The sequence below is a fragment of the Gymnoscopelus microlampas genome (genome assembly GCF_963454915.1).
Source record: "Gymnoscopelus microlampas genome assembly, chromosome: 5".
Taxonomy (NCBI): domain Eukaryota; kingdom Metazoa; phylum Chordata; class Actinopteri; order Myctophiformes; family Myctophidae; genus Gymnoscopelus; species Gymnoscopelus microlampas.
Window position 1 is genome coordinate 23,348,513 of NC_139942.1, and position 27,351 is coordinate 23,375,863.

The following is a 27,351-nucleotide window of genomic DNA, read 5'->3' on the forward strand; positions in this document are numbered from 1 at the left end:
TGTTGTTGATGAGGATAACATTTAACGAAATACATTTCGAGTGGCAATTCCGTTGGATTTGCGTTGGACAACATTTGTTTTCCCTAATTAAAGTTCTCCTAAATAGATAACGGTTACTGTACTATGCAGGGGAAAGTAGTGCTTTGGCCTACCTGGTTGTTCATCATTGGGATTGTATTGATAAAGTCATGTGAAGCTGTCTCCAACACCACCGAAACTACAGATCAGAGTAAGTTGTCGTTCTGTTTAATGGGTTTTTATGGGTCACGAGTAAATGCCAAAACATAAAATAATAACAATAATAATAATAATAATAATAATGAAATAAAAAACAAATTCAGTGATTTTTCATTGGAATTTCATGAAAAAAGAAAATAATCTAAGAAATTCCACAAATTAAAAAAATAATAATTAAGAAGTGAAAATAGCCTATATCTACAATCTCACAGGGCGTGAGTTGCTTGTAGATCTGCTATTTTCACTAGTTTGGGAAACGTCTAATTTCTCTTTTGGGTCTTGAGCTAAAAAGTGAACCACCTGTTATAGACTGTCACTGTAATGTGTAGTATCTAATTTGCTTATGATACCAATCGAACTATGGCATAATTGGAACACACTTTTAGTCGGTTAAATGACTGTCAAGACAGCTTGGCCAAATCAGGTTATTGTACTTATTTGACTTCAATTGTGTTTTGATGCTATGGGTGCACATGCATCATATTTTATTGATGCTTTGATTTAACGGTGTAGCTGCTCATTGGTCAATCTCCATTGTTTTAAATTTGCTGTATAAATAAAGCTTGATCTTTTATTATTTCTGTCGGCAATCTCGGCATGCTTTAAGCCGTCGAATCACCAGTGATCTCTCTCATATAGGTAATAATACTACCAAAGCGGTGGTTGACTACACTGACATTGAAACCAAGTTCTCAGTGCGCAGTGCAGAGGAGCCAGAAGAAGACCTGTGTTACCTGGTACCCGGGAGACAGGAGACCGTCTCTCTGTGTGGATTCAACACCTCAGCAACTACATTTGCGATCATCCATGGCTGGTCGGTAAGTAGCCCATAATCGTTCAAGCTGCCAGTTCCTTAAAAAGTGGCATACACTTGAGTATCACTCTAAAAAATAAAACTTTATTTATAGTATGAAGTATTTACGTAGTATTTTCTACCAGAATAGCCTTACTTTTTATTTATTTATTATGAAGCATTTTTAAATAGCTATACATTTTATTTTGTTTGTTTGATTTCTTTTTATTGACAAAAGTTTTCTTCTCATCACTGTCCCAGTCTCTATGGTAACATCAATTTCTTGCTAATCCTAATCTATAGGTGGCAGGGATTTTTGAAAGCTGGGTCCATAAGCTTGTTGCTGCCCTGTTTGAAAGGGAGCCGAGTGCCAATGTTCTAGTGGTGGACTGGCTAGAAAGAGCCCAACTTCACTATCCCAACTCAGCAGAGAACACAGAGCTGGCCGGCCAGGATGTAGCCAAGCTGATTGACTGGCTGGAGGTGAGTCTTTAAACCATTAAGAACCTGGAACGCATTCTATGTGTCATTTTTAGATTTCTTTGGGCTATTCAAAAATAGCAGATCTACAAGCGCGAGTGCCGCGCTACGAGCTTGTAGATCTGCTATTTCTTAGAAAAATCGTGAAAATGTGTGCAAATCTTTGAATATATAAATGTTTTTTCCGTAGCGAACATTTTTAACTCTGCTACAGGGTCTACACTTCTGGGGGGTCCCTGGAACAAAATATTTTGAGATGGGGGTCCGCGGCCAAAATTCATATAATGTTGGGGGGTCCTAAACATGAAAAAGTTTGAGAACCACTGATTATAGCGACATATATTTTTTTTCAAAAAACTAGGATTTAGACAACATTTGTAGAATCCCCAGAAGCAAAGATTTGAGTTAAAAATGTTTGCTTTAAAAATATATATATATTCAAAGATCTTTTTTTGTATATCTGCTATTTTTGAATAGCCAAAGAAATCTGTAAAATGACACAGATGCGTTATTCTCGGTCTTAAAGAGTTAAACCATGTGACCCACAAAGTGCGTATATACCACAGTAAAGTGTATATGCACTGGATGTAATGTAATGTCTACTGTAGAGATATTTGTATAGTTCACTGTCTGTTGTTTGTCTTGTGTCCTACCTTTGCACCGTCCTGTATGCTAATCCTTGTTCTGTGTATATTATGTACAGACAGTGAATCTCTGGAAAACCGTCGACTCATCTTTTCACCAAGGTTGCCAAGATAAACCTTTTTGGGCGCATTGATTTTTAAAAGTTATTGTAATTCTTATCTTGCAGACTGGACTGAAATATGATCTTTCAAAACTTCATATACTGGGATACAGCCTGGGCGCCCATGTGGCAGGAGTCGCAGGGAACCTTACCAACAACAAAGTTAACAGAATAACAGGTGTGAGCCCCCTACCCACACAAACACAACTTTCCCCTTTTGCAAGCATTGCAAAGAGATTAGCAACCCCACAGGTTGTTATTATGCCTTTCAGAGCTTCAGTCTGATTTGAACATAGTACACATGTTCTGTGTTTACTATCTGTATTCATTATATGTCAGTTACACCCCCTCCTCAGTTACAGTTTTTACTGTAGGTGACATTTTCCCTTACGTATGTTGTGTCACTTTTGATTTCACTACAACATTGATATGCATTGGAGCTTTAGCTATTCTGTTGCAACTTTGCATTTTTCCCATAGGGACGTTTTTGAAAACAATCGAATGTCTTTGGAACATTTTGTCCTTATATCCCTCTCCTCTCCACCAGGCATGGATCCTGCTGGACCTCATTTTGAGTATGCCAACGCGCCGCGAAGGCTGTCTCCTGATGATGCCAACTTTGTGGACGTTCTCCACACAAACACCAAAGGAAGCCCGGACTTAAGCATCGGAATACAAAGACCTGTGGGCCATGTGGATATCTACCCCAATGGAGGCAATGAACAACCTGGCTGTACCTTTCGCTATGCCATAGAGATGATAGCTGCTTTCGGCATCAACAGTACGTTTCTTATGTTCACTGTATGGTTATAGGCTCGGCGGTGACCCAATAGAGCTGCAGACATTGCAGAGGATTAGTCAGGATCAGTGATTCTGTTTAATGAATGTTCATTTAAAATAGTATACTTATGATTTGTTGCTGATCCAGACAAGGCGCATGTATTTAAGTGTTAAGCCTTTTTGATAGTCAATAACTTAGCAGGCATTAACATCATTTTAAAGTAAGTAAGCTTCATTGGTGGCAGTAAAAAAACATACCATACATGGCATGAACAGTTAACAAACACATAGTAATGAACTTCAACTGAGACTAACCCAAGCACAGGGACATTTGAAGACAAACTGATCTATTAAGTTTAAATGTGTGTCATGATAGAACCTATGTTTGGAGAACCTACCTTTACTCACAATCTGTATATTGTGCAATAAATAAATAAATATTTTCTCTTAATTTAAATGTAAAATAAATAACACCAAGTAGCAGTATACTTTGCCAAACATTTTGACTCACCAATATGCTCATGGTTGATGTTTCCTAGTATGTAAACACAGCGTTTGTGTGTGTGTGTGTGTGTGTGTGTGTGTGTGTGTGTGTGTGTGTGTGTGTGTGTGTGTGTGTGTGTGTGTGTGTGTGTGTGTGTGTGTGTGTGTGTGTGTGTGTGTGTGTGTGTGTGTCAACAGATGTCGATCAGCTTGTAAAGTGCGCCCATGAGCGCTCTGTGCACCTGTTCATTGATTCTCTGGTGAACCGCCAGCAGGCGAGTATGGCTTATCGCTGCAACTCCAAAGACGCCTTCAACAGGGGCTTGTGTCTGAGCTGCCGCAAGAACCGCTGCAACAACCTGGGCTATGGCGTCAACAAGGTGCGAACCACCCGGAGTACTAAGATGTACCTCAAGACTGGAGAGAGGACGCCGTTTAAAGGTGTGGATTTAAGTTTGTGTTGTATTTATAAGATCAGGTCAACAACATTCTCCTTTTTTCCCCGCAGTTTTGTTGGACACGCAAATCAGCTTTTTTAGGCATGTGCCATACGTTTTAATGGCCACACCACTCGTCTGTCGTATTCGTGCTTTTTTCCCCCGATGCCAATGCAAGTTATGTCATTCCGATGTATCTCTAAATGTAATCTAAAGAGAGCGTTATGTTTCTCCAGTTTTTCACTACCAGATTAAGGTCCATTTCTTCGGACAAAAGGACCTGAGCCTGACTCAGCAGCCTATCCTCGTGTCCCTCTATGGAACCCACGGAGAAAAGGAAGACATCACCATGATACTGTAAGCAGGCCATGACTTTATTTATCAAATTATGCTCTTTATGTAGGCAGTAGGCACATGTGGCTTACCTTACCTTACAGTTTGAATTAATTATACAGTATGTATGACATAACACAGGAGATGCTACACTGATTGTGCTTATCTAATATGCCAAGGTTTTATTATTCAGAGTGAATTGATATACCATAGGTGCATTTACTGTTTATGTCTATATTATAACTGATAGGATTTTACAGTATGTCCCATTGCAACTGTGCTGTCCTCAGGGCCGACCTGAACACCAACACCACAGTGTCCTTCCTCCTCACCACTGACGTTGACATCGGAGAGCTGCTGAGGGTGAAGCTGAAGTGGGAGAGCGATTCTATCTTCTCTTTCCTGAATGGACATGAGCTGCAGATCCGCAGGATGCGCATCAAAGTCGGGGAGACGCAGTCCAAGTAAGGATCTCTCACTCTCAAATTAATTTAGCTTCAGCTAGTTTATCTTATTCAGATTAGTTGTGGTGTAGTAAAACGGAAGGACATTGATTTAAAGAATACACAAAGGGAGCAGAGGGAAATCTGCAAGTGTGCAGGATAAATAAAACAACAAAACCAATGCAGATACGAACAGGCAGATTTTCCTCATAATATTATAACACATTTTCTTATCAATGATAATGTGTTTAAATTAATTAATGATCTTCATTTAAAAACATTTATTTTTGTTTTTCTGTTTTTTTCCCCCCTACAGGCTTATTTTCCGACCTCAACACACAGAACTGGCCCAACTAGTTCAAGGCGGTGACGCTGTGATCTTTGCAAAATCCAAAGAGGATCAAAACAGCAGGCGTCTAGAGAGGTGAGCGAGGCTTTGTGAACATTGGACAGGCTTTAATGGAAATAGGATCAAGGATAAACTTAGTTTTTGTGCTTATTATTTGTTTTTGTGTCACTTTGCAGATTGCACAGACTCAAGACTCATGGGAGCTTCTTTAAACAGGGAATGAATGAGGCGGCGATAGAGGTTTCCACACTGTCATCATCATCATCACCTTCATCATTAACATCATCATCATCGACATTAACCACTCAAGCCGCCGTATGACGTGCCACGCAAAAATAGTCAATCTATAAGCTTGTACTGTAGATCTGCTATTTTTGCTATTGTTGAAAATTGAAAAAGGTTTTTGGCCATTTTAGCCCATACCCAAAAAAGGGATGCCAGCTTGAAAGTGGCTAACATCATCACCGTAATCATCATCTGAAAAATTGCATAATTTTTCTCATCAACAACTGCTTTAGAGAAACGGATAGCACATACAGTAACTCTCAGTAAATATTTGCATAATACTGTGTCCCCCTGACGCCTCTGTATGTTGTGTCTTGAGTTGTGACTATCGTATATTCTTTTGACATGTACTATCCAAGGCTAGAGTTTGATCTGTTTTTGTAAATCACACCTGGGGCTGTTTGTTTGGGGCGGCCATAGCTGAATGGGTAGACAGGCCGCCTGGGAAACAGAACGTCCCAGGTTCGATTCCCGGGCCCTGTTGAGTTGTTGAGTTAATTGTACAGTATGGCAGGTTATGTGTTTAGTGATATATAACATTCCTACCATGAAATGAAACCCATTAGTGTGTTATCTTTTTTTATCCTATCTATGGCAATATTTCAGGATTATGAGTCTTTGCATACATTGATTCATGATTATTTGTTTCGATTGACTTGTTTGTTACTGTTCTAGTCTATTTATGGTGCTTTCACAATCAGAAGTAAATCAAATCAAAATAATCTCCCACCAAAGTATGTAAATAAGTTTAATTATTTTGGATTGTACAGTATGTTTCAGGTCACTGGCAAAGTTTAAGGTGTATATTGTTATACACTATATACGTGTGTGTGTATATATATATATATATATATATATATATATATATATATATATATATATATATATATATATATATATATATATATATATATTATACATTATAGTTTCTTTTTTGAATCTCTATTCAATTATTGATGCAATAATTGTGTAGAAATGACAATACGTCACATGAAGTTGTAACTATTATGATATACAGTATGATGTTTTGGTTTCCGGTGCTATTTAACTTTTATATATTATACATTTCCTGTCATTACAGGGTGTGCTTTTAATAAATACTGTACATTTTTAATCTATGGTGAACATTTTCTTTGAGTCGTGGCTCTATTTATCTAATATATAACTATATTATAATGAATGCATATATATAGTCCATGATTTTTTACTTTTGAGCAACAGAGACTGTAGGTGTTAAATTATATATAATTTAAAAAAGTTCCAGCTTTTATTGTTATGTCTTTGGTATCACACTATACAGAATATAATATAAACTCATTGAGAGATGATAAAGAATGCTGGAGTTTCATCAAAATATGAAATATGGATGCCTTTCTGAACCTTACACATGAATCACATTCACATAAGGTGTATATAAATTATGCAATGTATGTAACCATACAAAGCTACTTGTTTTACAGGTGTTACCATAACCACACCCATGTAAATAAATGTATGTAGGTAAACTTGGTGGTATTGTGAACGCTAATTTCTATTTTGATCAGTTATAATTCTGTATTTAAACTTTCACAGAGTCACATCTGGTGTTTGTCTGCTGGGGAGTGGAACCAGTGGAGGAAAGTTCATAAAAATGATGGGCAGAGAAAGTACCTCCAGCACCCTTGAACAATTTGTTGTGGATATTAAGACATGAGGGTGTTCTATTTTCACTTCAAAGGAGCTCAGTAGAAGAACATAACACTAAACGTGAGGGCACATGTTCTCAAACGTAAGCACTCGTGATACTAGTAAATATTAGTAGGCCTAAACATTGGTAGTGACGAGCCATAATGGTCATGAGATGGTGGCAGTCACCAAGTTGCACAAATACAAATTAGCTCATTTGTAGAGATATGTAACAGACAATAACAGAAACATGGTTTGACGATGACATTAAGAGCTTATGATAGATTTACGTAGGCGCAATAGGTAGACATCTGTCCGTGCGGCCTGATGTTGTAGAATGTGTATAACCAATAGCCATACCGTCCTTAACTGAAAGGGTCACAGAGGAGCGTGATGAGCTGACACATATGGCCAAAGAATGAGAACAAATCTGAACTTAGATGACGCACATGACCCACTCCCCTCCAATCAGCCAATCACTGTTTCAGAAATAAGTGACACTGTACAGCATCAGCACACAGACAAGCTACAATGCTGTCCTTTTTTACTGAGTGTGAGTGAGCAGTTGACACTTGAAACCAATGCAAACCGAGCAAACAAACAATACTTGTGCACAACACTCAAATATACAGTATCACTATAACCACTAGTACCAGAATTAACAACACAGTTATTCCAGGACCATTATTAATCAGGCCTACAGTACCAGTATTAACAACACCGATATATATATTTCAATCAATTGAACATGACATTAACAATGATCATTCTGGGGTTCATACTCTTTCATACTGTACATTTCTCTGAAATGTAGGGAAATCCCATGCAGGGAAAAAAAATCTAGATTAAGGAAAGGCTTGGGAGTCCTGGTATATTTCAATATCATCTATCTTACAATGCAACTGCTGGGGGCAAGCGGTCCGCGGGAAAAATCGGGGAAAGTGTATTTTGGGGCGAGCATTCCTGTTACCTATACATACAGTATACATGGTCGACTGCCACTTTATTAAATGGCAAAATGTGGAGGGCAGGATGTTTCTCGAAGGACAATTGGAACTGTCTGGATTTGATAAATAGGAGAGAGCAGACAGTTCTCTGAAAGACGTTGATAAGGCAAAAGGTTATTGAGTGATTACAGGGGCATTGTGCTCAGCTATGGCTCGCTTAGTACAATGTTGTACAAAGCAATGCACCCCATTCTTTTTCCTTCATTTCCCATGTCTTTTTTGCCTCCCCACCCCGTATTTGTAGTCCCGTGTACTGTATGTTCGACGCCCGAACGGATGGATTAGCTGATTGTCATTTCCCTGCAATGTCACTGTCAAAAAAGGCCCAAAGAATATCTTTAAAAACTAAACAATAAAACAAATGCAAGATAGACAGCTTACATAATGGCTGACAGGTTATGTTAATATGAGCCAGTATGCACGCTCTTAGATCTTCAGGTGGGGCCCTTCAGGCCATTTCATAAAAGGAATTCATTTTGGAATGTATCCAAAATGTAGTGTAAGGTTAACCACCTCACCAAAAACATGCACACAACATGCACTAAAGTGATCTGGTTGTTTTGTCTCCTTTTGAATACGTAATGATCATGTAAAGGTTGATAGTTCATTAGGAATCTTAACACGATGTTCGATTGCACATCACATATTAAGCTAGCTATAGCAATGAAAGTGATTAGGGGCTATAATATCACGCTGTGATGCAACAAAGATGCCAGATTCTGAACACATTACTAGCAGTCACACATCACTGGATAGGCACAGTGGGAGTATAAAAACATGACCAGGGTACGAGACATTCTCAGACAACAGGTCCAGATGGAAGTGGGTTGTGTGCATATTCTGCAACCAAAGTTCAAGGGTGGTGCAATTGCACCCTGAAACGTCAGAGTCATAAATTAACCAAACAAGTAGACACTAGACAGCAACTTGAATGTGCATTTCCCCCTTGTGACATTATCATCATCATCATCATCATCCTTGGGGAAAAGAGGCAACTTTTTTTTTCTTCTGATTGTCAGATCATAGTGTCATGTACATACTGTATGTGTTTTTCTCAACCACATGACACAAAGCATAACATCACATTTTCATGTATGCAGATTTAGTTCTCAATGGCAGCAGCAAGAGGTCTGAAGCTGTAAAATCAATTTATTGGATTCAGTCCAGTGTCCACAGCTGCAAGCTCAGCTGTATACTGTATGCTGGGAACTGAAACTTGGCAATGCTCAGTACTGTACTACATTCATGCTACAAAATGAAAATACACAAACGCACGCACACACACAGACACACACACAAACTCGTGCCCGTGTGTGGGTGGGCGCGCGCACGCACGCGCGCACACACACACAGACACAGACACACACACACACACACACACACACACACACACACACACACACACACACACACACACACACACACACACACACACACACACACACACACACACACACACACACACACACACACACACACACACACACACACACACACACACACACACACACACACACACACACACACGCCCTCTCAGTTTTGCACCTGACAGTATCAACAACACAGAACCTCTTTTCTACGTTTGACAGGACAACTGTCGACACTAGCTTATAAGTAATCCTGTATTACAGGATAGACATTCTGTCCTAGGAACCTATAGTGCAAGACAGCAGCACATTTCTTCTATAATGTACACATGCTCTCTCCATACTGCCTCTGCCTCATGCCTTGGGTTGCATCATCATGTATCTCAGGCATCCAGTGTTGCCACATGGAATGGTCATTAGTTCAGAGAGGCATGGGTTTCACTCACTCTCTTCTTCTTGTGATTCATTCGAATCTGCGACAGTGTGCTCGTATTTAGAGATACTTTATAAGGGTTTGTTATCTAGGGACGAATATTATGTTTTTGCCCCTGTGTGTCTGTATGTCTGTCTGTCTGTCTGTCTGTCTGTCTGTCTGTCTGTCGCTCCACCCGACATTTTTCTAATCACTATACCAGTCTGATAAGTTTCGGCCAACAACTTCTGAACCGTGGAGCGTTCAATGGATATTTCCCCTGGATTCCTTGGATCATGACGCAACACCCCATATTAGCCACACTAGTTTCTGCTTAACAAAAACTCACACAAATCTCACACAAATCGCTACACATTATCTCTGGAGTCGTGTGATAAACATGTATCATTCATATTCCACCAATTGACTATAATTGGCTGCCAAACTTATTTTTTTTACAAAAAAAGATAAATAATGTTGGTCCGATCGACCCCAAATTTGAATTACATTTTGACGGGCCACACAACGCAGAGGCAAAAAAAAGTTCAAGGTGTGACAAATATGACAGATGTCACTGTTTGTTGCAGAAACATTATTTCTTTGTTTTTTTTAAGGACCTCAGGAGTATATTTCTGAATACACTTTTTCTCTCGTTCCTGGAAACTGTTTTGTGATTAGCATAATAGTTATCTCAAGGCCTTCAGTCCAGTTAAGAGGTGCCACTCTAGGCTGAAAGATAGCAGGGTATCTATGACTCTGAGACATAGACTAAGCATCCTTCAAACATGTGCAACATGGAATGAAAGCATTGTCTTTCCAGGGACAGAGAATATGCCTATCGGTACCCAGCTACCAAGCTACCAATACATTCATCAGACCAAAACCCCATGTTGTTGCTGCTGCAGTTGGGGAGTAGTCTATTTACAACAACAGAATTATTGCATTTTTCTCACTTAAAGGACAACTTCACCCATTTTCACTGGTAGGCAGGTTTCTGAGCTGTCCACAGCCCTACTCTGGGACACAGACGAGAAGACAAAAATGGTGCCATCTTATAATGAGCATTATTGAAGACCAATTATATGAAAATAGGTTGAACATGGGTGAAATCGTCCTTTAAGTAGATAACATGGACACTACAGTTATCCTACTATGTAATGCATATTGGCGTCCCCATCTTCTTTTTCTTTTTTTTATTGTTCTTAATATTATTCTCTGTGTTGTGGCTATGGTGCAGGAGGGGTAGGGGCAGTGGAGTAGGTTTGGCAGAGGCTTGTGATGGAAGGAGGGGGAGGAACTCAATTTATGATGCCTTTGAATGATCGTCAGCTTAAAAGCAATATTAAAGTGTATGAAACTACGTGAACAAACTATGTCAAATGTATCAAAGCACACCCATCTGATATTCCATGAATGTCAAAGCAAAACATAGGATCTATTTAAACAGAAACTGTGAGCCAGTCATTAAAATGATTCTTTGACCATCCAAAAATAAACAATTGACGTCAAAGGCATTCCTGTCAATGGAGGAACGCATTATATAACATTGGAAGAATGGCATCCAAAATGGTATGTCATAATGCTTTTAACAACAACAACAACGACTATAACTAGAGACAAAATTCTTAGAAAATTTAAGTGTGCCTGCAGCTCGCTAAGTCTGTGCAACCTTGTGTTGGAGAGGTAGGGTCAAATAAATTGTTTTAACCACAGCCAAGATCGTACAAAGTCGAGACCTAGCTCATTCCCTAGCTCAGTGAAATGTTATGGACCCAAGATAGTGTCACCAAGTACCACCAATCGACTCCAAATGGCCTGTATAATAATAATCATCATTATTATTATTATTATTATAAAGAACTTATAAAAAAAAAAGTTAAAAGGTTCTTAAGTAAAAAAAATTAAGACAAATTAAATCAAATAATAGAACAGAAATATGGCAAATGTCTCCCTGCAACAATCATGTGAGTTCTTCCTCAAAATTAGACTCTCAGTGGACACACAGAAACTGTGATGTTTAGGTGATTTCAATAAAAAAAAAAAACTATCACAATGCTGATGATTGTTGAGTGTCATTAAAAAAATCTTTCTCTAGTGGTGAATAATACTACAAAAAACGATTTGATAAGCATTCTGATTATCAGTTAATTAAATTGTCTCTAACTGTGTATTTCCTTTACACTTTTAATACTATGACTGAGTAAAAGAACCCTGTCCTACAACAAGTGCTGCTCTGAAATGTCATTTTATGTTTTCCCTCGAGCCCTTGTCCTAGTCACTTACTCCCTCTAGTGCCAACCACTGTCTATGGTGCCAACATGAACTGAGATCAATGGCGCGCGCACGCACGCACGCACGCACGCACGCACACACACACACACACACACACACACACACACACACACACACACACACACACACACACACACACACACACACACACACACACACACTTTGTATAGAACAATCTATCATATTAAACTAACAAGCTCAATGATATAATTTTAATATTGCAAGCTTAGCTTCAGGAATGTAATGGTTGAAACGAAGAAGTAAACGTCTATTCTATCCTCCTATCCACCAGAGGGCGCTGAAGCAGAGGGCGGCAGTGGGTGGCTGCCAAAAAGGGAAGGTTCCCTTTTTCTTCTCATTTCAGTATTATGATTCATGCAGGTTGTGTGGATTTAGTCTAAGATCACCATCAATAAAATAAAAACCCGAACCCCGCATGCACCCGCTGTAAAGCGGTATACCTAGCTCAAGATGTCTGCGAGTGCCGTGTATGTGTTGGATTTAAAAGGAAAGGTAAGATAACCGGACCGTACGCTAAGGTAGCTAATGTGCTAGCTAGGCTAACCCAGTAGCTCGGTATGCATTCCTCACTGACAGCTTGTGATGTGGCCAACTGGCCCAAGCCTTTGAACAGTAGCTCTGATGGGTTACTGTTAGGTTTCTGGCTTCTACCGCCCAGGCTACAGGGCCATTAAACAGCCATTAGGTTTAGATGTCATGGCTAAACCTACCTGACATAATAACTATCATCAATAAAGACTGGCTGCCAAACAGGTGTCACCATAAGGGTTCTGGTGTACCAAGAGATTTGCACTTTGCAGACAGGACCACACAAAGTAACGGATGACCAGTGGTGGAATAAGCAAATACTCTGTTACAAGTTCCAGTATTAAAAGTATTGGCATCAAAATGTACTTAAAGTACCAAAAGTAAAAGTACTCATTGTGCAGAATGTCCCATTTCACAAGTTCAAAATGTATAGAAGCCTTTTGAAAGTAGCAGATCTACAAGCTCACAACGCATTGTGAGCTTATAGTCTTGTAATAATATTATAATAATCAACAAAGTAACTAGTAACCAAAGTTTTCAAATAATTGTAGTGGAGTAAAAAGTATAATATCTGCCTCTGAGATGTAACGGAGCAGAAGTATTGAAAATTGTACCTCAAAATTGTACTAAATGTAAAATTTTGTGGATGACATTACCAACGTCATTAGCCCCATCTATGACCTCACCCGACGAGCTACAGCGATGGGTGAGGTCACAGATGGGGGGCTGTATAACGTCATTAGCATCCTTGAGGCGTTGAATACAAAGGACCACAATGGAAACAAGACCACTAGGGCTTTTTGTGTTATCCTTTTAGCATCATTGTAAAAATCGTACCGCTGTACTGTTTGCAAACTGTTAATAAAGTATTCAATCAATCCACTACGATGCCACTATGACCCATTATGATGACGGCCCATGTTCGTTTCAGGTCCTGGTGTGTCGCAACTACAGAGGAGATGTGGACATGTCAGAGATCGAACACTTCATGACCCTTCTGATGGACAAAGAGGAGGAGGGAGCCCTGTCTCCCATCCTGGCCCACGGAGGAGTCAGGTTCATGTGGATCAAACACAACAACCTCTACTGTATCCTTAACCCATTAAAACCACTTAAACCATTATTTTATACTTTGGCTATGCCGCTCTGAGCTTGTATATCTGCTATTTTTGAAAATGTGTGGAAATCTTTGAATATATGTGTATTTTTAAAGCAAACATTTTTTACTCAAATCTTTGCTTCTGGGGGTCCCTGGAACAAAATATTTTCAGATGGGGGTCCGCGGCCGAATACATGTAATTTTGGGGGTCCTTGACATGAAAAAGTTTGAGCACCACTGATATTATAGCAAGTGTTTCAAAAAGCTGTTAGTATTTAGAAGACATTTGTAGAATCGTATCTCAGGTCTTAATGGGTTAATAAGCCCCCCACGTCTTAGTGCAAATTAGTCATCTTGTTGAAGATAAGCCCTTGACTACATATTTTACTCACTCCGCAGCGCAGAACCTTGGTGTAAATTAGGACATAAATCTGAGCTAATTTGTTGTCTAAACCGGGTCTGTTTTTCTTAACCATTGTGCCCTCAGTGGTCGCAACATCCAAGAAAAATGCTAGCGTCTCCCTGGTGTTTTCTTTTTTGTACAAAATTATCCAGGTATGACTTCACTTCTTTAACTTGCAGTTTGACAGCAGGTTTATCCAGAATACATAATAATTATATGACAGAAGTCATAGTATTGAGGTTTGTAATAGGTGTTTTCGTTCTCCTCAGGTTTTCTCAGAGTATTTCAAGGAGCTGGAAGAGGAGAGCATCAGAGATAACTTTGTTATTATATATGAGCTGATGGACGAGCTGATGGACTTTGGATACCCCCAGACCACTGACAGCAAGATCCTCCAAGAGTGGGTATCCTATTCTCTCAGCCTGACACAGAGTCATCATGTCATATAGACCCCTTAACAGACGACGTCACGCTGGTTGCAAGCGTCATACTGCGCAAGCGTCAAACCCATTCTGTCAGGTCTCGCTAGGGCGCGCAGCACTAGCCAACACACAAGAGGGGGTTGGGGTGTGCTGAAACTAGCGCACCCTGAAACAACAGGTTGAGAATTGATTGCATGAAACAATCACCAGTGTGCATCCAGTCTCAATGTTGGTAAACAAATAATTGGTCTATATGCCATAAAGACATCTCCTTAGTACGTATTACTACCATACAGACACATATTACTAATACTTACTGTACATTTGAACACTTGGGTATGTCAATGATGTAAGTAAAAAAAAAATTAAAACTACTTTTTATTAAAAAAGAAAAACATAAGACTTAACCACATAAACCCCATTTCGGTAACCGAAGTCCCTCAGGGCTCAATACTAGTGTCTTTTCTGTTATTGTTGTTTCGCTGAAAATAGCAGATCGACAAGCTCACAACGCAACACGTTGGGTCGTGTTTTGAGCTTGTCGATCTGCTATTTTCAGTCTGTCAGTACAGAGTTATAGACATATCTATAATTTCTGTATATTTTACAAAGTCAGGAATGACAAACTTGGAGCTGACCTTTTTCCGCGTCGCGTTGTGAGCTTGTCGATCTGCTATTTTCAGCAATCTGTCAGTACTGAGTTATAGACATCTCTATCATTTCTGTATGTTTTACAAAGTCAGGAACGACAAACTTAGAGCTGACTTTCTTTCTTGTGTTGCACGGCTGACCTTTTGATCAGAGGATTGTAGTTTCAAGCAGACGAGCTTAGGACTTCTCCCAGTGTTCTCCAGTTATAGCCACAAGTCAGACAGGTCCTCCCTTGGTAATCACGGAGAGCTCTGTCCTCTCTTTGATGTTTTTCTTTTAGGTTTTCTTTCGTTTGCTTCTGACGTTTGTTTTCTTATTTTGTCTCCCAGATACATTACCCAGGAGGGACACAAGCTGGACACAGGCGCCCCACGTCCCCCTGCCACAGTCACCAATGCTGTGTCCTGGAGGTCGGAGGGTATCAAGTACAGGAAGAATGAGGTCTTCCTGGACGTCATAGAGTCAGTCAACCTCCTGGTAGGAACTAATGCTTTTAGAAGCCGTCGGCGGCTGGAGGCATAGTGGTGGAGGTGTTGTAAACTTCCTCCGTGTGTGTGTGTGTGTGTGTGTGTGTGTGTGTGTGTGTGTGTGTGTGTGTGTGTGTGTGTGTGTGTGTGTGTGTCACACCACAGGGGACATCAGACAGATGCTTTCCTCAAAGCCCCTGAAGTTGCTGACACCGTGTTTCACATTAGGCTTGTTGCGGTTAGCAGTCTATACTGGTGGCAAGGTTATATTGCTGTAATTTTCTCCACATCAGTCCTAACGTCGCAGTTTAATGCTACATGCTTTTAAAAAAAAGCAACGCACAATGCCTAGCGGTTGTAAACAAGGGCACCATTTAAAACCAGGAGAAAAAGGGGCATGTGTGGATATTTAACAGAATTTGACTTTCAACAGCAGTGCTCTGCATGTGAGAGAATGTATGGCTGCTCTTGTTTGCATAGTTAATTTCTTTGTGGCAGGGAATAAATTGTATGAGCTGTTTTATGTATTTTCTTTAAAACATCCCATACATGCAGAGGGAACATTATTATGCTCTTGTACTTTTACCTAAGTCCAATTACAGTAATGACGGCTTCAGCTGAAAGTAAACATAGGAAAAACGTTCTTCTTCAGGTTAGCAGACATAACTTGATCAACAGATATACACTGCATGTAGCCTTGGGGGCTACGTACCATTAGTGTGGAGATGTGTTGTTTAAAATGCATATAGCACTTAGTTGGAAAGAATTAAGCTTCAGAGAGCTCTCTCAGGCTAAGGTCTGGAGTTCAATGCCAGTCACTGTACTCACATGGCATGCTATTCTTTCAAGGGGCTTATGTTCTTGAGTAGTAACACTGCTGTACCATGGTCATAAAACTATTTAAGACACACACTGTTGCACTTTTCTCAGAGCTATGTAGCACGCTACTATGTTGGATAAAATCTTTTAGCTTTATTAAGAAGAAAAGATGCTGTTGAGCTTTCTTGATAGAGATGTTTTGTTATAGGAGGAGTTCACCCAAAAAATGACTTATTTTCTATCAATTGCACACCCTATGAAGCCTTGAATCCATGGATTCTTTTTTGTTTTTGTCGCATTCCTAAGCTAATAATTTGATTCCCGTCTCCTACTGGCTAATGTATCCGGTAGGAGACACAAAGTAGATTATTTGTGTCTCCTACCGGAAATACACACGGTCATCAAATTATTGTCTTAGGAAAGCCACAAAAACAAAAATAAATCCATGGAATCAAGGCTTCATGGGGTGTGTAATTGATAGAAAATAAGTAATTCTTTGGGTGAACTCCTCCTTTAAACCAGATCATCAGAAAGCCGTGGCTTGATATCAAGAAAGTGAAAACTACTGAGTACACAGTCAGTCTTCATATGGTGAAATTAAAATCCCTTTAGTGTGTTTATTAAAATATTATTTCTCTCATTTCATCTGTCTCTTTCTTTCCTTCACAGGTTAGTGCCAACGGTAATGTTCTACGTAGTGAGATTGTTGGCTCCATCAAGATGCGCGTCTTCCTCTCTGGGATGCCAGAGTTGCGCTTGGGGCTCAATGACAAGGTTCTGTTTGAAAACACTGGACGTGAGTTGACCTTTACTCATACATTGAAGAAGTAGTAATAAAATAACATTGCAAAAAGCTTATGCTCAGTTTAGCTGCAGATAACTTCAGAACTGTACAAAGATATTAGACTTCATAGCCAGGGTCTATGTTATTATACCACTACCACACCTATCAAGCATAATGGGATATTTTACCAACCCATTTTATAAAATGTTATTTGATCCAGGTTCCAATTTGTAGTAGCCAACATAATTCAAATGCAATACACTTCAACTTCTACTACATGATCTGTTCTTCAGGAGGGAAGAGTAAATCTGTGGAGTTGGAGGATGTCAAATTCCACCAGTGTGTCCGTCTGTCTCGCTTTGAAAATGACCGCACCATTTCCTTCATTCCACCCGACGGAGAGTTTGAGCTCATGTCATACCGCCTCAACACTCATGTGAGTAGCAGTTTTCACTGTGTGTTTGTAGGCAAAGTGTAGTTGAATTCTTATCTTTAACATGGAGAACAAGAGCCAAAACATAACGGGTGGTAACGGTTGTGGACCATGTCATGTATTTAGACATTTCGAAATGTAAGCTTTTGTCTTCCATCAGGTTGGTAAATATGATGAAGTTTTAAAAAAAGTAGTACCGGTAGTACGAGAGGGGACCACGAAAAGTTTTGTGCAGGGCTGAATTAGGCCCATGGGCCCTATTTATTGCCTCCCAGGTAAAGGCCATGCTGTGGCTGTCAGGGATATGCAAAGTAATGTACACGTTTTGTTAATTGGCTGTAGTAGAATCTATAAGCCACTAGGGGGTGACATTGTAACATGTTACATTTACACTGACATCTGTCTAATATGACAACTGTTTGTTTGTCTACACTGATATATTACTGAGTTGAACATGTCTGTTTATTCTGTCACAGGTGAAACCTTTGATCTGGATTGAGTCTGTTATTGAGAAGCACTCCCACAGTCGAATCGAATACATGATCAAGGTTTGTCACCGTTGGCTGCCATGTCATTTACAATAGTCGTATTTTCAATGTAATCACAAGAGACAATTGAGATATTGTGCTGGATATTTATATTCTGTATGTTTTTAGCCAAAGGAAATTCACTGTCAAATACTTTCCTGTGATTCAGAAAAATATCCTTACTATTTCTATCGTCCAATGAGGCTTAACGACTACAAGAAGGTTAAACGTCTTATTAGCAAATATGATTTGATCCGGGTCTCTTTGACGTTCTGTAAAGGTGGCACCATTATTTCAAACTTGATCTGCTTGTTTCCTCTCTCTCAGGCCAAAAGTCAATTCAAAAGGCGTTCCACAGCCAACAATGTAGAGATCCACATTCCTGTGCCAACAGACGCAGACTCGCCCAAGTTTAAGACCACAGTGGGCAGTGTGAAATGGGTGCCCGAGAACAGCGAGATCGTCTGGTCCATCAAGTCCTTCCCTGTGAGTACGAGTAATAATGACTCAGGACTATGAGGATCATATGCACGGCTGTGAACTGTAGTTGCTTATGCGCTGCTGTTAGATAGCGTTTAACCGTGAGATCATGAACAAGTTTGTAAAGCTTGTATATTACAGAGAGCTTTCTCTCTCTGTGTGTGTGTGTGTGTGTGTGTGTGTGTGTGTGTGTGTGTGTGTGTGTGTGTGTGTGTGTGTGTGTGTGTGTGTGTGTGTGTGTGTGTGTGTGTGTGTGTGTGTGTGTGTGTGTGTGTGTGTGTGTGTGTGTGTGATATGTAAGCAAACCTGGTTTCTCAATTAGGACAGTAAGGCCTTGAAGTTCAATTTGGCATGTCCATATAGTTTTGTCTGATTTATGTTTTGTCTTACGACAGTGTCATCAGATATTGATCAATTATTTACGGCAAGCGACACGACTTACACTTTTAACATAAATGATGCTTATTGTTAAAGGCTGACAGGAAGACAGGAGGCTAGATGACCATCTTGACTTTATGGACTTTAGTTTGACATGTTGTACATCCAAGTAAGGCTTTGGAGATGCTGCGTCTTCTAGATATCCCTTGTCGGCTCCCAGTACCCATCCATCCACCCTAGAATTAGATCCCCTCTTTTGTGATTCTTCCCAGGTTTTCTGCTTTCTCCTTTGCCTCAGTCAATTGAGGGTCTAAGGACACGGGGTGTAATTTGGGTATTTTCTTTGCTACAAATATGTGGGACTGTGAAGCCCTGTCTTTGAGACTAATGGTGATTAATTGCTCTAAAAATAAACTTGACCTAACTGACTCTGACTGACCATCTCTGGTGACTTCCCTGAAAGGAAAAAATAAGAAAAAGTGTGTGTGTGACTCTTAACAGGGTGGAAAGGAGTATCTGATGCGTGCTCACTTCGGCCTGCCCAGCGTTGAAGCAGAGGACAAGGAGGGGAAGCCGCCAATCAGTGTCAAGTTTGAAATCCCTTACTTCACCACTTCAGGCATTCAGGTCTGTTTCACTCTCTCTCTCTTTCTTTCTCTCTCTCTCTCACACACACATGCACACCCATGCATGCAAACTCAGACCTGGCTTCAGTATTGTGTGTGAGTCGTTTTGGATGTAGAGATGAACCAAAAAGTAGTTGACGAACTGGTCAACAATACAAATATGCATATGACTCGATTTAAACCACATACCAAAGAACAGCACTAAATTTCACAATCTAAATCCACTGGTTGTGTTTTGTATTCATTAAAAGGAGTGAGGGAAATAATTGTCACAGGGGGATGTGTCCTTGCTTTCATGATGTGTCATACACAATAAAAGGAAAGTAATCTCTGTGTAATTACGTTTGTCAATTAACCAGTTATGTCACCAGTTACAGTACAGGTATGTAGGTACCACTAACGTCAGTCGTAGGGTGGTAGGCTTGCAGCCTTTGCCCTCCCTCCTTTAAAGTTTCTCCTCGCTTTAAGTCTGTGCTGCAGCTTAGAATTTCAGCTCTTTAAGTTGGTGCTGATATTGTCCAGAGGGGGCAGTAGAGGTGTAATATTAACAGCATCCCTGTGGTAACTTGTGTACTACTCATATCTTTAGAAACATCACTGGACGATAAATACACACATCTTTGTTGAAGGAATGCTCTCTGCAAGCCAGATGAGAACCGCTCAGTGTCATTTTTTCATTCCTATGATAGTATCTCATTTTACAGGACATGATTTCGAGGTACCAGCAGTGCCATCTCTGGACCTTATCCTTTCATTTCGAATGGTTGAGGAAAATAAATTGACATAGATAGCACAAGTTGTATTTCCTCTCTCTTGTCTTAAGATTACATGGGAAGTAAGTTGACCAACACATTAGGACAAAGTGACAAAATACTGGTGTTTTCTCACTTATGTGGCACATACAGTGGTACATACTGTAAGTAGTGCCTGCTGCTGGGTTGTCTCTCTCAAAGTTCAAAGATACTGTATCTGAATATTCACCCAAAAAGGTCAAATATATTATAAGTGAAAATACTTCTGAAATTGATGGTGATTTTCACTGGTTCATTTCTATAATTGTACCTCTTATTTTACATTATTCATGGACCATTTACCATTGCGTGGCTTTGTTATCATGATCTACACAAGATCTCCGAAATTCACATTAACAGGAGATCATAAGAGGCAGTGCTGGCTTACTCAGTGCTAGTGGGTTGATAAGCAACATCTGTGAATTTATGGCAATTAAGTCCAACCTCATGTACTACCCTCTGAGAATTAATTTAAATGCTATTTATCTGGGAGGTGGCTCACAGTTATTACTCAAAGGGGAGGCAAGGAAGCGATTTTGATGGATTGATTGAATGATTGATTGAATTAATTATTACGTGAGTTTCAGGGACAACTTATATCTTACATCTTTCCACACAGTGTAAAAGTAATAATGAAAAAAACAGCACTTTGCGTTGCATATCGGCTATTTTATGCGGGCAACGCGGCATGTGATCGATTATAAATCAGACTATTCGAGACACTAGACACTATTCTCTCTAGTTGAAACTACCGGTATAAAAGATTTCACATCAGTACACTTTCACTCTACAGCATACACACTCAAGTACAAGTTCAGTACCTGTAGATGTTCACCTCACCTACTTTACAATTAAATTGCAACTTAAGTCTGTCTTGTATGTTACTAACTTTTAGCTCATGCTGTCATGAACTCTATAATAAACCATTAGTAACAGTTAAGTTTGAATGTCATTAGAAAATTCAGGCAGTCATATTTTCCACAAACGCTACATTTCCTATGTCAACAAAATATTATTAGGTTGTATGGACATTATGCAGCCCACTCGGAAGCAAACCCAAAGTTAATTAAAATATATGATACTTGTAATTGAGGTGAGGTTTTGGCAGTATAAGAATGTTTGTCATTTTCTGCGGTAATTGGACAGCTGAAAGAAATAATGCCATTTCCCTCCCTTCCTTTTTAAATGTTCTCCAGTCATTTCATGAGCAGATGTTCAGAAATAAGGGGAAAAAAGACCATACGTCATGCTCAATTAAAATTGACAGGTGTAAAGTAAGAATGATGCAGTCTGTAATGGCATTTCCTTAGGTGTGCCTTATCATTACTGATATACAAAAGACAAGATTGACAATATGCTATTGCTAAACATAATTTGTATTTTGATTATTTAGGATGAACTTAATCAGAAAGTGAATTACACTGCTATAACAGAAAATTGAAAATAGAACTTCTCATCGACAAATCCTTCTCTTGAAAAATATCAAGGTGTGCATTAAAGAAATCTTGCTTTGAGTTTTAATAGACGTTTTACTGAAGTATCCGCACATTCATCATCTGTAGCCGGACTGTCTGTCAAAAAAAACCTAGCCCATCGTTTGAGTGAGTGCCAACCGTTTGGTGCTTAAACTTAAAAACACTTTTCTTGATGTTTGTTAAAACCCTTGTGTGCACTTGCGGTTTCGAAGGTCAACCGCGAAGCAGCGTATTCCCATCAAACTGCTGTTGCCGCGTCAGTGGCCTTTTCTTATTACAGGGCCCAAGCAGAAGACAGGTTCTCAGCCACTAATGCAACCAGTAACACCACTCTCTACGTGTGAGAAGACGCACTCCAGCTTAATTAGACACATGCAAATATCAAAGCATGAGAAAGTTCCTCTTAAGTCCACCACTAAATGTAGGGGTCCACACATATGAAACGTGCATGATGCAAGTAACTCCCCCTCAGGAATCTAACTAGAAATAGACCTGAGCTACATAACCAGTTAGCTCTTAACGTTGCTAGTGCCTTGATGAAAGGAAAGCTATAGTTTATTAGTATAGTTCCCAATGCTTTTTTTCCCTAGGTGAAGTAGAGACCCTAAACAAGTCAACAAACTCATTGGCTGTAACGCCTACTAAGAGCTTGATATCCCCAGGCCACACATGTAGCCTGTACTTAGTTGGCCAGATACAACTAGCATCTTCATTTTCCCTTCTCAATTTAAAGCCATAATGATATTTTGCGGAGGACAGCTTTTGATGCCAGTTTCTGCTGACTACGGTGCCACGGTCAAGCCAGTTGCATGTTTGGCTCCCAGCTTTTGGGGAGAAGTGCTGCGCCGGCAGCCTCGGTGATCCCGCGTCTGCGTGTTTGTCGTCATGTGTCTGGTAGGAGCTCTCTCCCTCTCTATGACCTCACTGTGTAGTGGAAGGTAATGACAAGGCGGCCAGTAGCAAGGCCTTACCAGTGGCCCGCCAACCGCTTGACCCACAAAATTCCAGCCCTGTCTGTCCTGGTTCGGCTGGGAACGGGAATTAGAATCAGGAGCGACGGAGCCATGGACCCGACATCTCCCAGAGAGAGATGGTGTCGGTCTCTGCGGCTACCGTCCTGCATGTTATGAACACAGTTACACGTTTCTATGAATTTTAGAAGGATCGAGTGGATTTGAGTTTGTTCGGCTGCAAGTTTCTGCTCTGAATTGTACATTGACCTGCTTTGTAATTTGTCTTGCATGCCATCCAAAAATCGAAGTCTTGATTTGAAAGCATGTTGCACTGGCAGAAAGTATTTAAAAAAACGCAAATGTATTTACTCAATATTTATAAACAAATGATTATGAATCGAACTCGCTCATACTAGAAACAAGTTGCAACAACTGCATGCAGACTGCAACAATGTATTAAATGTGAAACATTAGATTACTACACTGAAGTGTGCATGTGAACTCTCTAATAGATACGTGTCCAGATCACAGTGTATTTGTGCACTGTTTTTCTTTGATATGTGTGGTAACACGTATCTGATGAAACTCGAGTTGTGAAAGTTGTAACTCCATTCTGCTGACATGTATACGTTTCACTCCTTCTGGTGTTTTAAAGAGTACAGTTATGTAAATGAGCACTTCATGTGTCCCCAAAAAGCAGAGGACAGCTCTTTTATGGGAAACGGCTTCCTTGTTCTCAATATGACTCCTCACAACACTTCCTCATCTATTGCAAACACTCTCACTCTCACTTCAACTACAAACATGTGAAATCCACCTGTTATGGACTGTATTTATGTATTTCATGTATTAGAAAATGAATACTTATTTCTATAGCAATAGCAATGTGAATGCTTATAGAAGCAGCAAGTGGCACTTAAGCCCTATTTTACACTTCGTTGTATGATGGTGTCGTGCAGACAAATAGCCGATCTAAAAGCTCAACACAGCACATTGTGAGCTTGTATCGTGAGCTTGTGAGCTATTTTGTCTATTTCTGAAAATGTAATGATGACATGCCCAAAATATGGACGCCAGGAAGTTGTTTAGTAAAGTTAACAAGTTGTGAAACAAATTTGGCTCATTATTACAAGCCTGCAAGTTTGATGCGCCTGCTGGCCTACCCGCATTCAATTCAATTCAAAGGGCCATTATTTGCATGAGAAAATATCAGAATCAACATTATCACATCACAGTGTAAAAAAGTGGGTGAAATTCGTTTGTTGTTTCTTTCAGATGGAAGAAAAGAAAAGGAGGGGGGAGCAAAAAGACACATGTCACGGAGAGGCAAAAATCTAAAATAACTACATACACATAGCATAGACCAGCAGGTACAGCATGTACATGAGGTTAGACATAAGGTGCAAAAAGAGTATCAATGCATTGTCAGGTTCACATAGGATGGTAGACTGCCTAGGTCAATAACTGGACCTATTAAAAGGGAATAAGTATATGTGTAAATTCACTGAGAGAGTTCACACAAATGGCTTACTGTTTTTGCTTTCCTTTGACAGGTGCGCTACTTGAAAATCATTGAGAAGAGTGGTTACCAGGCCTTGCCATGGGTGCGATACATCACTCAGAATGGTGGTAGGTTTCACAGTTTTCACTAAGTCATGTGCAAAATGCCCACATGTGCAGGTATTGGGTAAGAGTTGGGCAATACAGTGCAATGCGATGGGAACCAAATATGAACTGATGCAGTTCTATGAAAACAGGATACATTATAGAACAAACCGCAATGTGGCAATGTCAGTGAAATGCAAGAACGTTTTTCTTATTTTTTTGTTTCACTGAACTCCGACTCCTTACTAAGATGAACCACAATTTCACATGTTGTCCTTTTGCTAATGTTGCCACTAATTGCTAAACATCCTCATCTCATTTCCTTTGTGTTCCATTCATTCTGGGTGGAAAGCATCAGCTGCCACCACTTTATTTTTTTTTCTGATTTCCCTCTTTGTCCATTTGATTAAGGCTGTCCATTTCCTCCTCAGATTATCAACTCCGAACCCAGTAGCCGGCCGGGGCCTCAGTCTGCAGCAGGCAGGTGGAACCCAGAGGGGGCCGAGTCATCTCGCTAATGTGCTATCAATGGCAGGTGTCAGTCCATGACACACAGCCAGTGTCAACCTACGTTTTTTGTTTTTTTTTCACATTTCTTTTAGTCATGTTGATTTTGTAATCAATGCAAATGTGTGGAGGAGCCTTTGGTCAAGTAAGGCCTACAGAGATTGTAAAGTCTGATTTATACTTGCTGAAGTCGCACACCGAAAATAGCCGCACTACAAGCTCACAACATGGCCCAGTGCAACACGTTGTGTGCTTGTAGATCCGCATTTGCCGGTGCACGATGACACCAGCGTGTAACCGAGTATAGATTAGGTGTGAAGTCAAACTACTGTGTGGCTCCTTTTATATATGAAAAAAGGCGGAAACAAAGAATGGTGCTGTACTGTTTACATCCAAGCAATTCAGTTCAGAGTGTTACACAAGGTCCTGTATGTCTCATTAGGTCAAATGGTTGGTAAAGGAGATGGTCATTTTACAAGTCACAGCAATTATGTCCACACAGGTCAGTAATGCATTCAGCGGTTAGATGTATTGTTTTGTAACTGAAAACAGTGTTTTGTCATCATTATTTGTTGATTATTTGTATATATTTGGTGTATGTTCATGCACTTCAATTCAGTGTTATCTCTAGACCACTGTAATTTAATGTTGGCAAATATCTTTCTGTAATAGCGCCTCTTTGATAACAACCCCTGAATAAAGGGATACAGGATAGGTGGGCACTAGGGACATCTGGGCACCTCGATGTAAAATTGGCTATTTTGTCAAAAATGTAAAAAAAAACACAATATTTGAAAAATGGTCTTAAGTAATGTAAAGTATACAGAACATGATGTGTACATCATGATGTGTACATAATTATCAGATAATTTTATTATTCAACTTCTTGTTAATGCCTCAACTTCTTGTTAATGCCCCAAAATGACTGGATATACAGATATTGTAGCAATTTGTCGAAATTTTTGAAATATTAGACCTTAATTGTCGAATGTTTAAGCATCCAATCATGTATACTTTACTTGGACTATTTTTCAAATATTCTATTTTTTAATATTTTGGACAAAATAGCCAATTTTACATTGAGGTGCCCAGATGTCCCTAGTGCCCACCTCGCTGTCACCGAATAAAGTATGCCTCTGAATAAGTGCTATGGCATTGACTTCCCATTTGGTCATAATGTTTTTTTAATTTCAGTTTGTCAGCTTGGTATACAGACAGCCAGAAATGTGTGCTTCATACCGTTTACCTTAGTATGTTGTGCAGAAAACCGAATGCCAATCCCCCTCCCTGCACCTGTTACCCTTTCTCTGTCTGTAAACATGCGCCGTTTTAAATCATTAAATATCTATTTAGAGAAATTATTTCCAACGCCTCCTTGCGTCATTTTGTTTCTGATGTCATTGGGGTTTGTCAGCACACATTCAGTAACGGTGAGGAGCTGACATAACCTCACCCATGTAGGCACCTGTCCCACAAACCAGCGTGGAATGCTGAATGGAGGGGAAAAGCACTCTAGTGTTAGAAGGCGGGTGGGAAGGGGGTGTTCCTGTACCAGGACTGTGGGTCTAGCCAGCCCTCAATGGTTCTTTCCACTTCGCAACAGTGGTGCTCTTAATACCCAGGGCCCGTGATGTCATCGTAAACGTAGCAGGAGAAGCAGGGAAGGACGTGACTCAAGCTGCGGTCAACTGTCTTGCATATTCTAGCAGGCACCGTAAGATGGCCCCGGCACAAACAGGCCATTGTTCAGGTCAAAGCCAGACGGCAGTGGTCCCATATGAGGTCATGCTTTAAGTTTGTCTTGTAAAAGGATTCTGATAGTTAAAGTCTTCTTGTGAGTCACCGGCAGCAGGTGCTGAAGGCCGTAAGTTTGTCTTTTAGGTTCTGAAATGTCAAGAGGTGTGTTCTGATTCTCTGATGTTATGTGCTGGTGATGCTTCAAGAATTTCTGACAAAGCTCCGTTCCCCCAGGGGATTAATATGTCAGAACGCTGGCTCCACAAACCACCTACGCATCAGTTGCGCGTCGTCCACCAACAAAATGTGATCGACAGGTCTTGCTCTGTAGGAGCCAAGATGTCTAGAAGAGTGTCTGTTTTTATTGTTTTATAATACCTTCATTTTATAATGGAAGTCAATGGCAGTTGGATCGGGCTCCAGATATAAAGTCATACGTCATAGATTGGTCTGATGACATGACAGATGCACCCTGGTGACTGAATTCCCCCTGCAGGATCAATAAAGGCCTTATCAATAAAGGTCTTATCTCACACA

The 27,351-nt window shown here is 40.0% G+C and overlaps 2 protein-coding genes across 2 annotated transcripts; both read left to right on the forward strand.

Annotated features, from left to right (window-relative positions):
* On the forward strand, window positions 1-6,215 carry LOC311046109 (lipoprotein lipase). The gene is made up of 10 exons (XM_084058243.1): window positions 1-229; window positions 877-1,055; window positions 1,334-1,513; window positions 2,322-2,433; window positions 2,803-3,036; window positions 3,717-3,959; window positions 4,192-4,312; window positions 4,579-4,752; window positions 5,048-5,155; window positions 5,257-6,215. The coding sequence occupies exons 1-10, from the start codon at window positions 124-126 to the stop codon at window positions 5,399-5,401; spliced, it is 1,602 nt and encodes a 533-aa protein (XP_083914369.1). The 5' UTR covers window positions 1-123; the 3' UTR covers window positions 5,402-6,215.
* Window positions 6,216-12,459: 6,244 nt separating this feature from the next.
* Window positions 12,460-26,438, forward strand: ap1m1 (adaptor related protein complex 1 subunit mu 1). Its single transcript, XM_084057812.1, has 12 exons — window positions 12,460-12,621; window positions 13,589-13,745; window positions 14,244-14,311; window positions 14,429-14,559; window positions 15,562-15,709; window positions 17,188-17,314; window positions 17,596-17,738; window positions 18,212-18,283; window positions 18,590-18,748; window positions 19,622-19,747; window positions 24,519-24,594; window positions 25,002-26,438. Exons 1-12 carry the CDS (start codon window positions 12,580-12,582, stop codon window positions 25,022-25,024), a joined length of 1,272 nt encoding a protein of 423 aa, XP_083913938.1. The 5' UTR covers window positions 12,460-12,579; the 3' UTR covers window positions 25,025-26,438.
* The last annotated feature ends 913 nt before the right edge of the window (window positions 26,439-27,351 follow it).

Excerpts from the sequence above, each read along its gene's own strand:
- LOC311046109 (XM_084058243.1), top strand. The coding sequence starts at position 124 with ATGCAGGGGAAAGTAGTGCTTTGGCCTACCTGGTTGTTCATCATTGGG. Across the intron at positions 230-876 it reads CACCGAAACTACAGATCAGA|GTAATAATACTACCAAAGCG; the intron begins GTAAGTTGTCGT and ends TCTCTCATATAG. Across the intron at positions 3,960-4,191 it reads AGAGAGGACGCCGTTTAAAG|TTTTTCACTACCAGATTAAG; the intron begins GTGTGGATTTAA and ends ATGTTTCTCCAG.
- ap1m1 (XM_084057812.1), top strand. The coding sequence starts at position 12,580 with ATGTCTGCGAGTGCCGTGTATGTGTTGGATTTAAAAGGAAAG. Across the intron at positions 15,710-17,187 it reads TAGAGTCAGTCAACCTCCTG|GTTAGTGCCAACGGTAATGT; the intron begins GTAGGAACTAAT and ends TTTCCTTCACAG. Across the intron at positions 19,748-24,518 it reads TCACCACTTCAGGCATTCAG|GTGCGCTACTTGAAAATCAT; the intron begins GTCTGTTTCACT and ends TTCCTTTGACAG.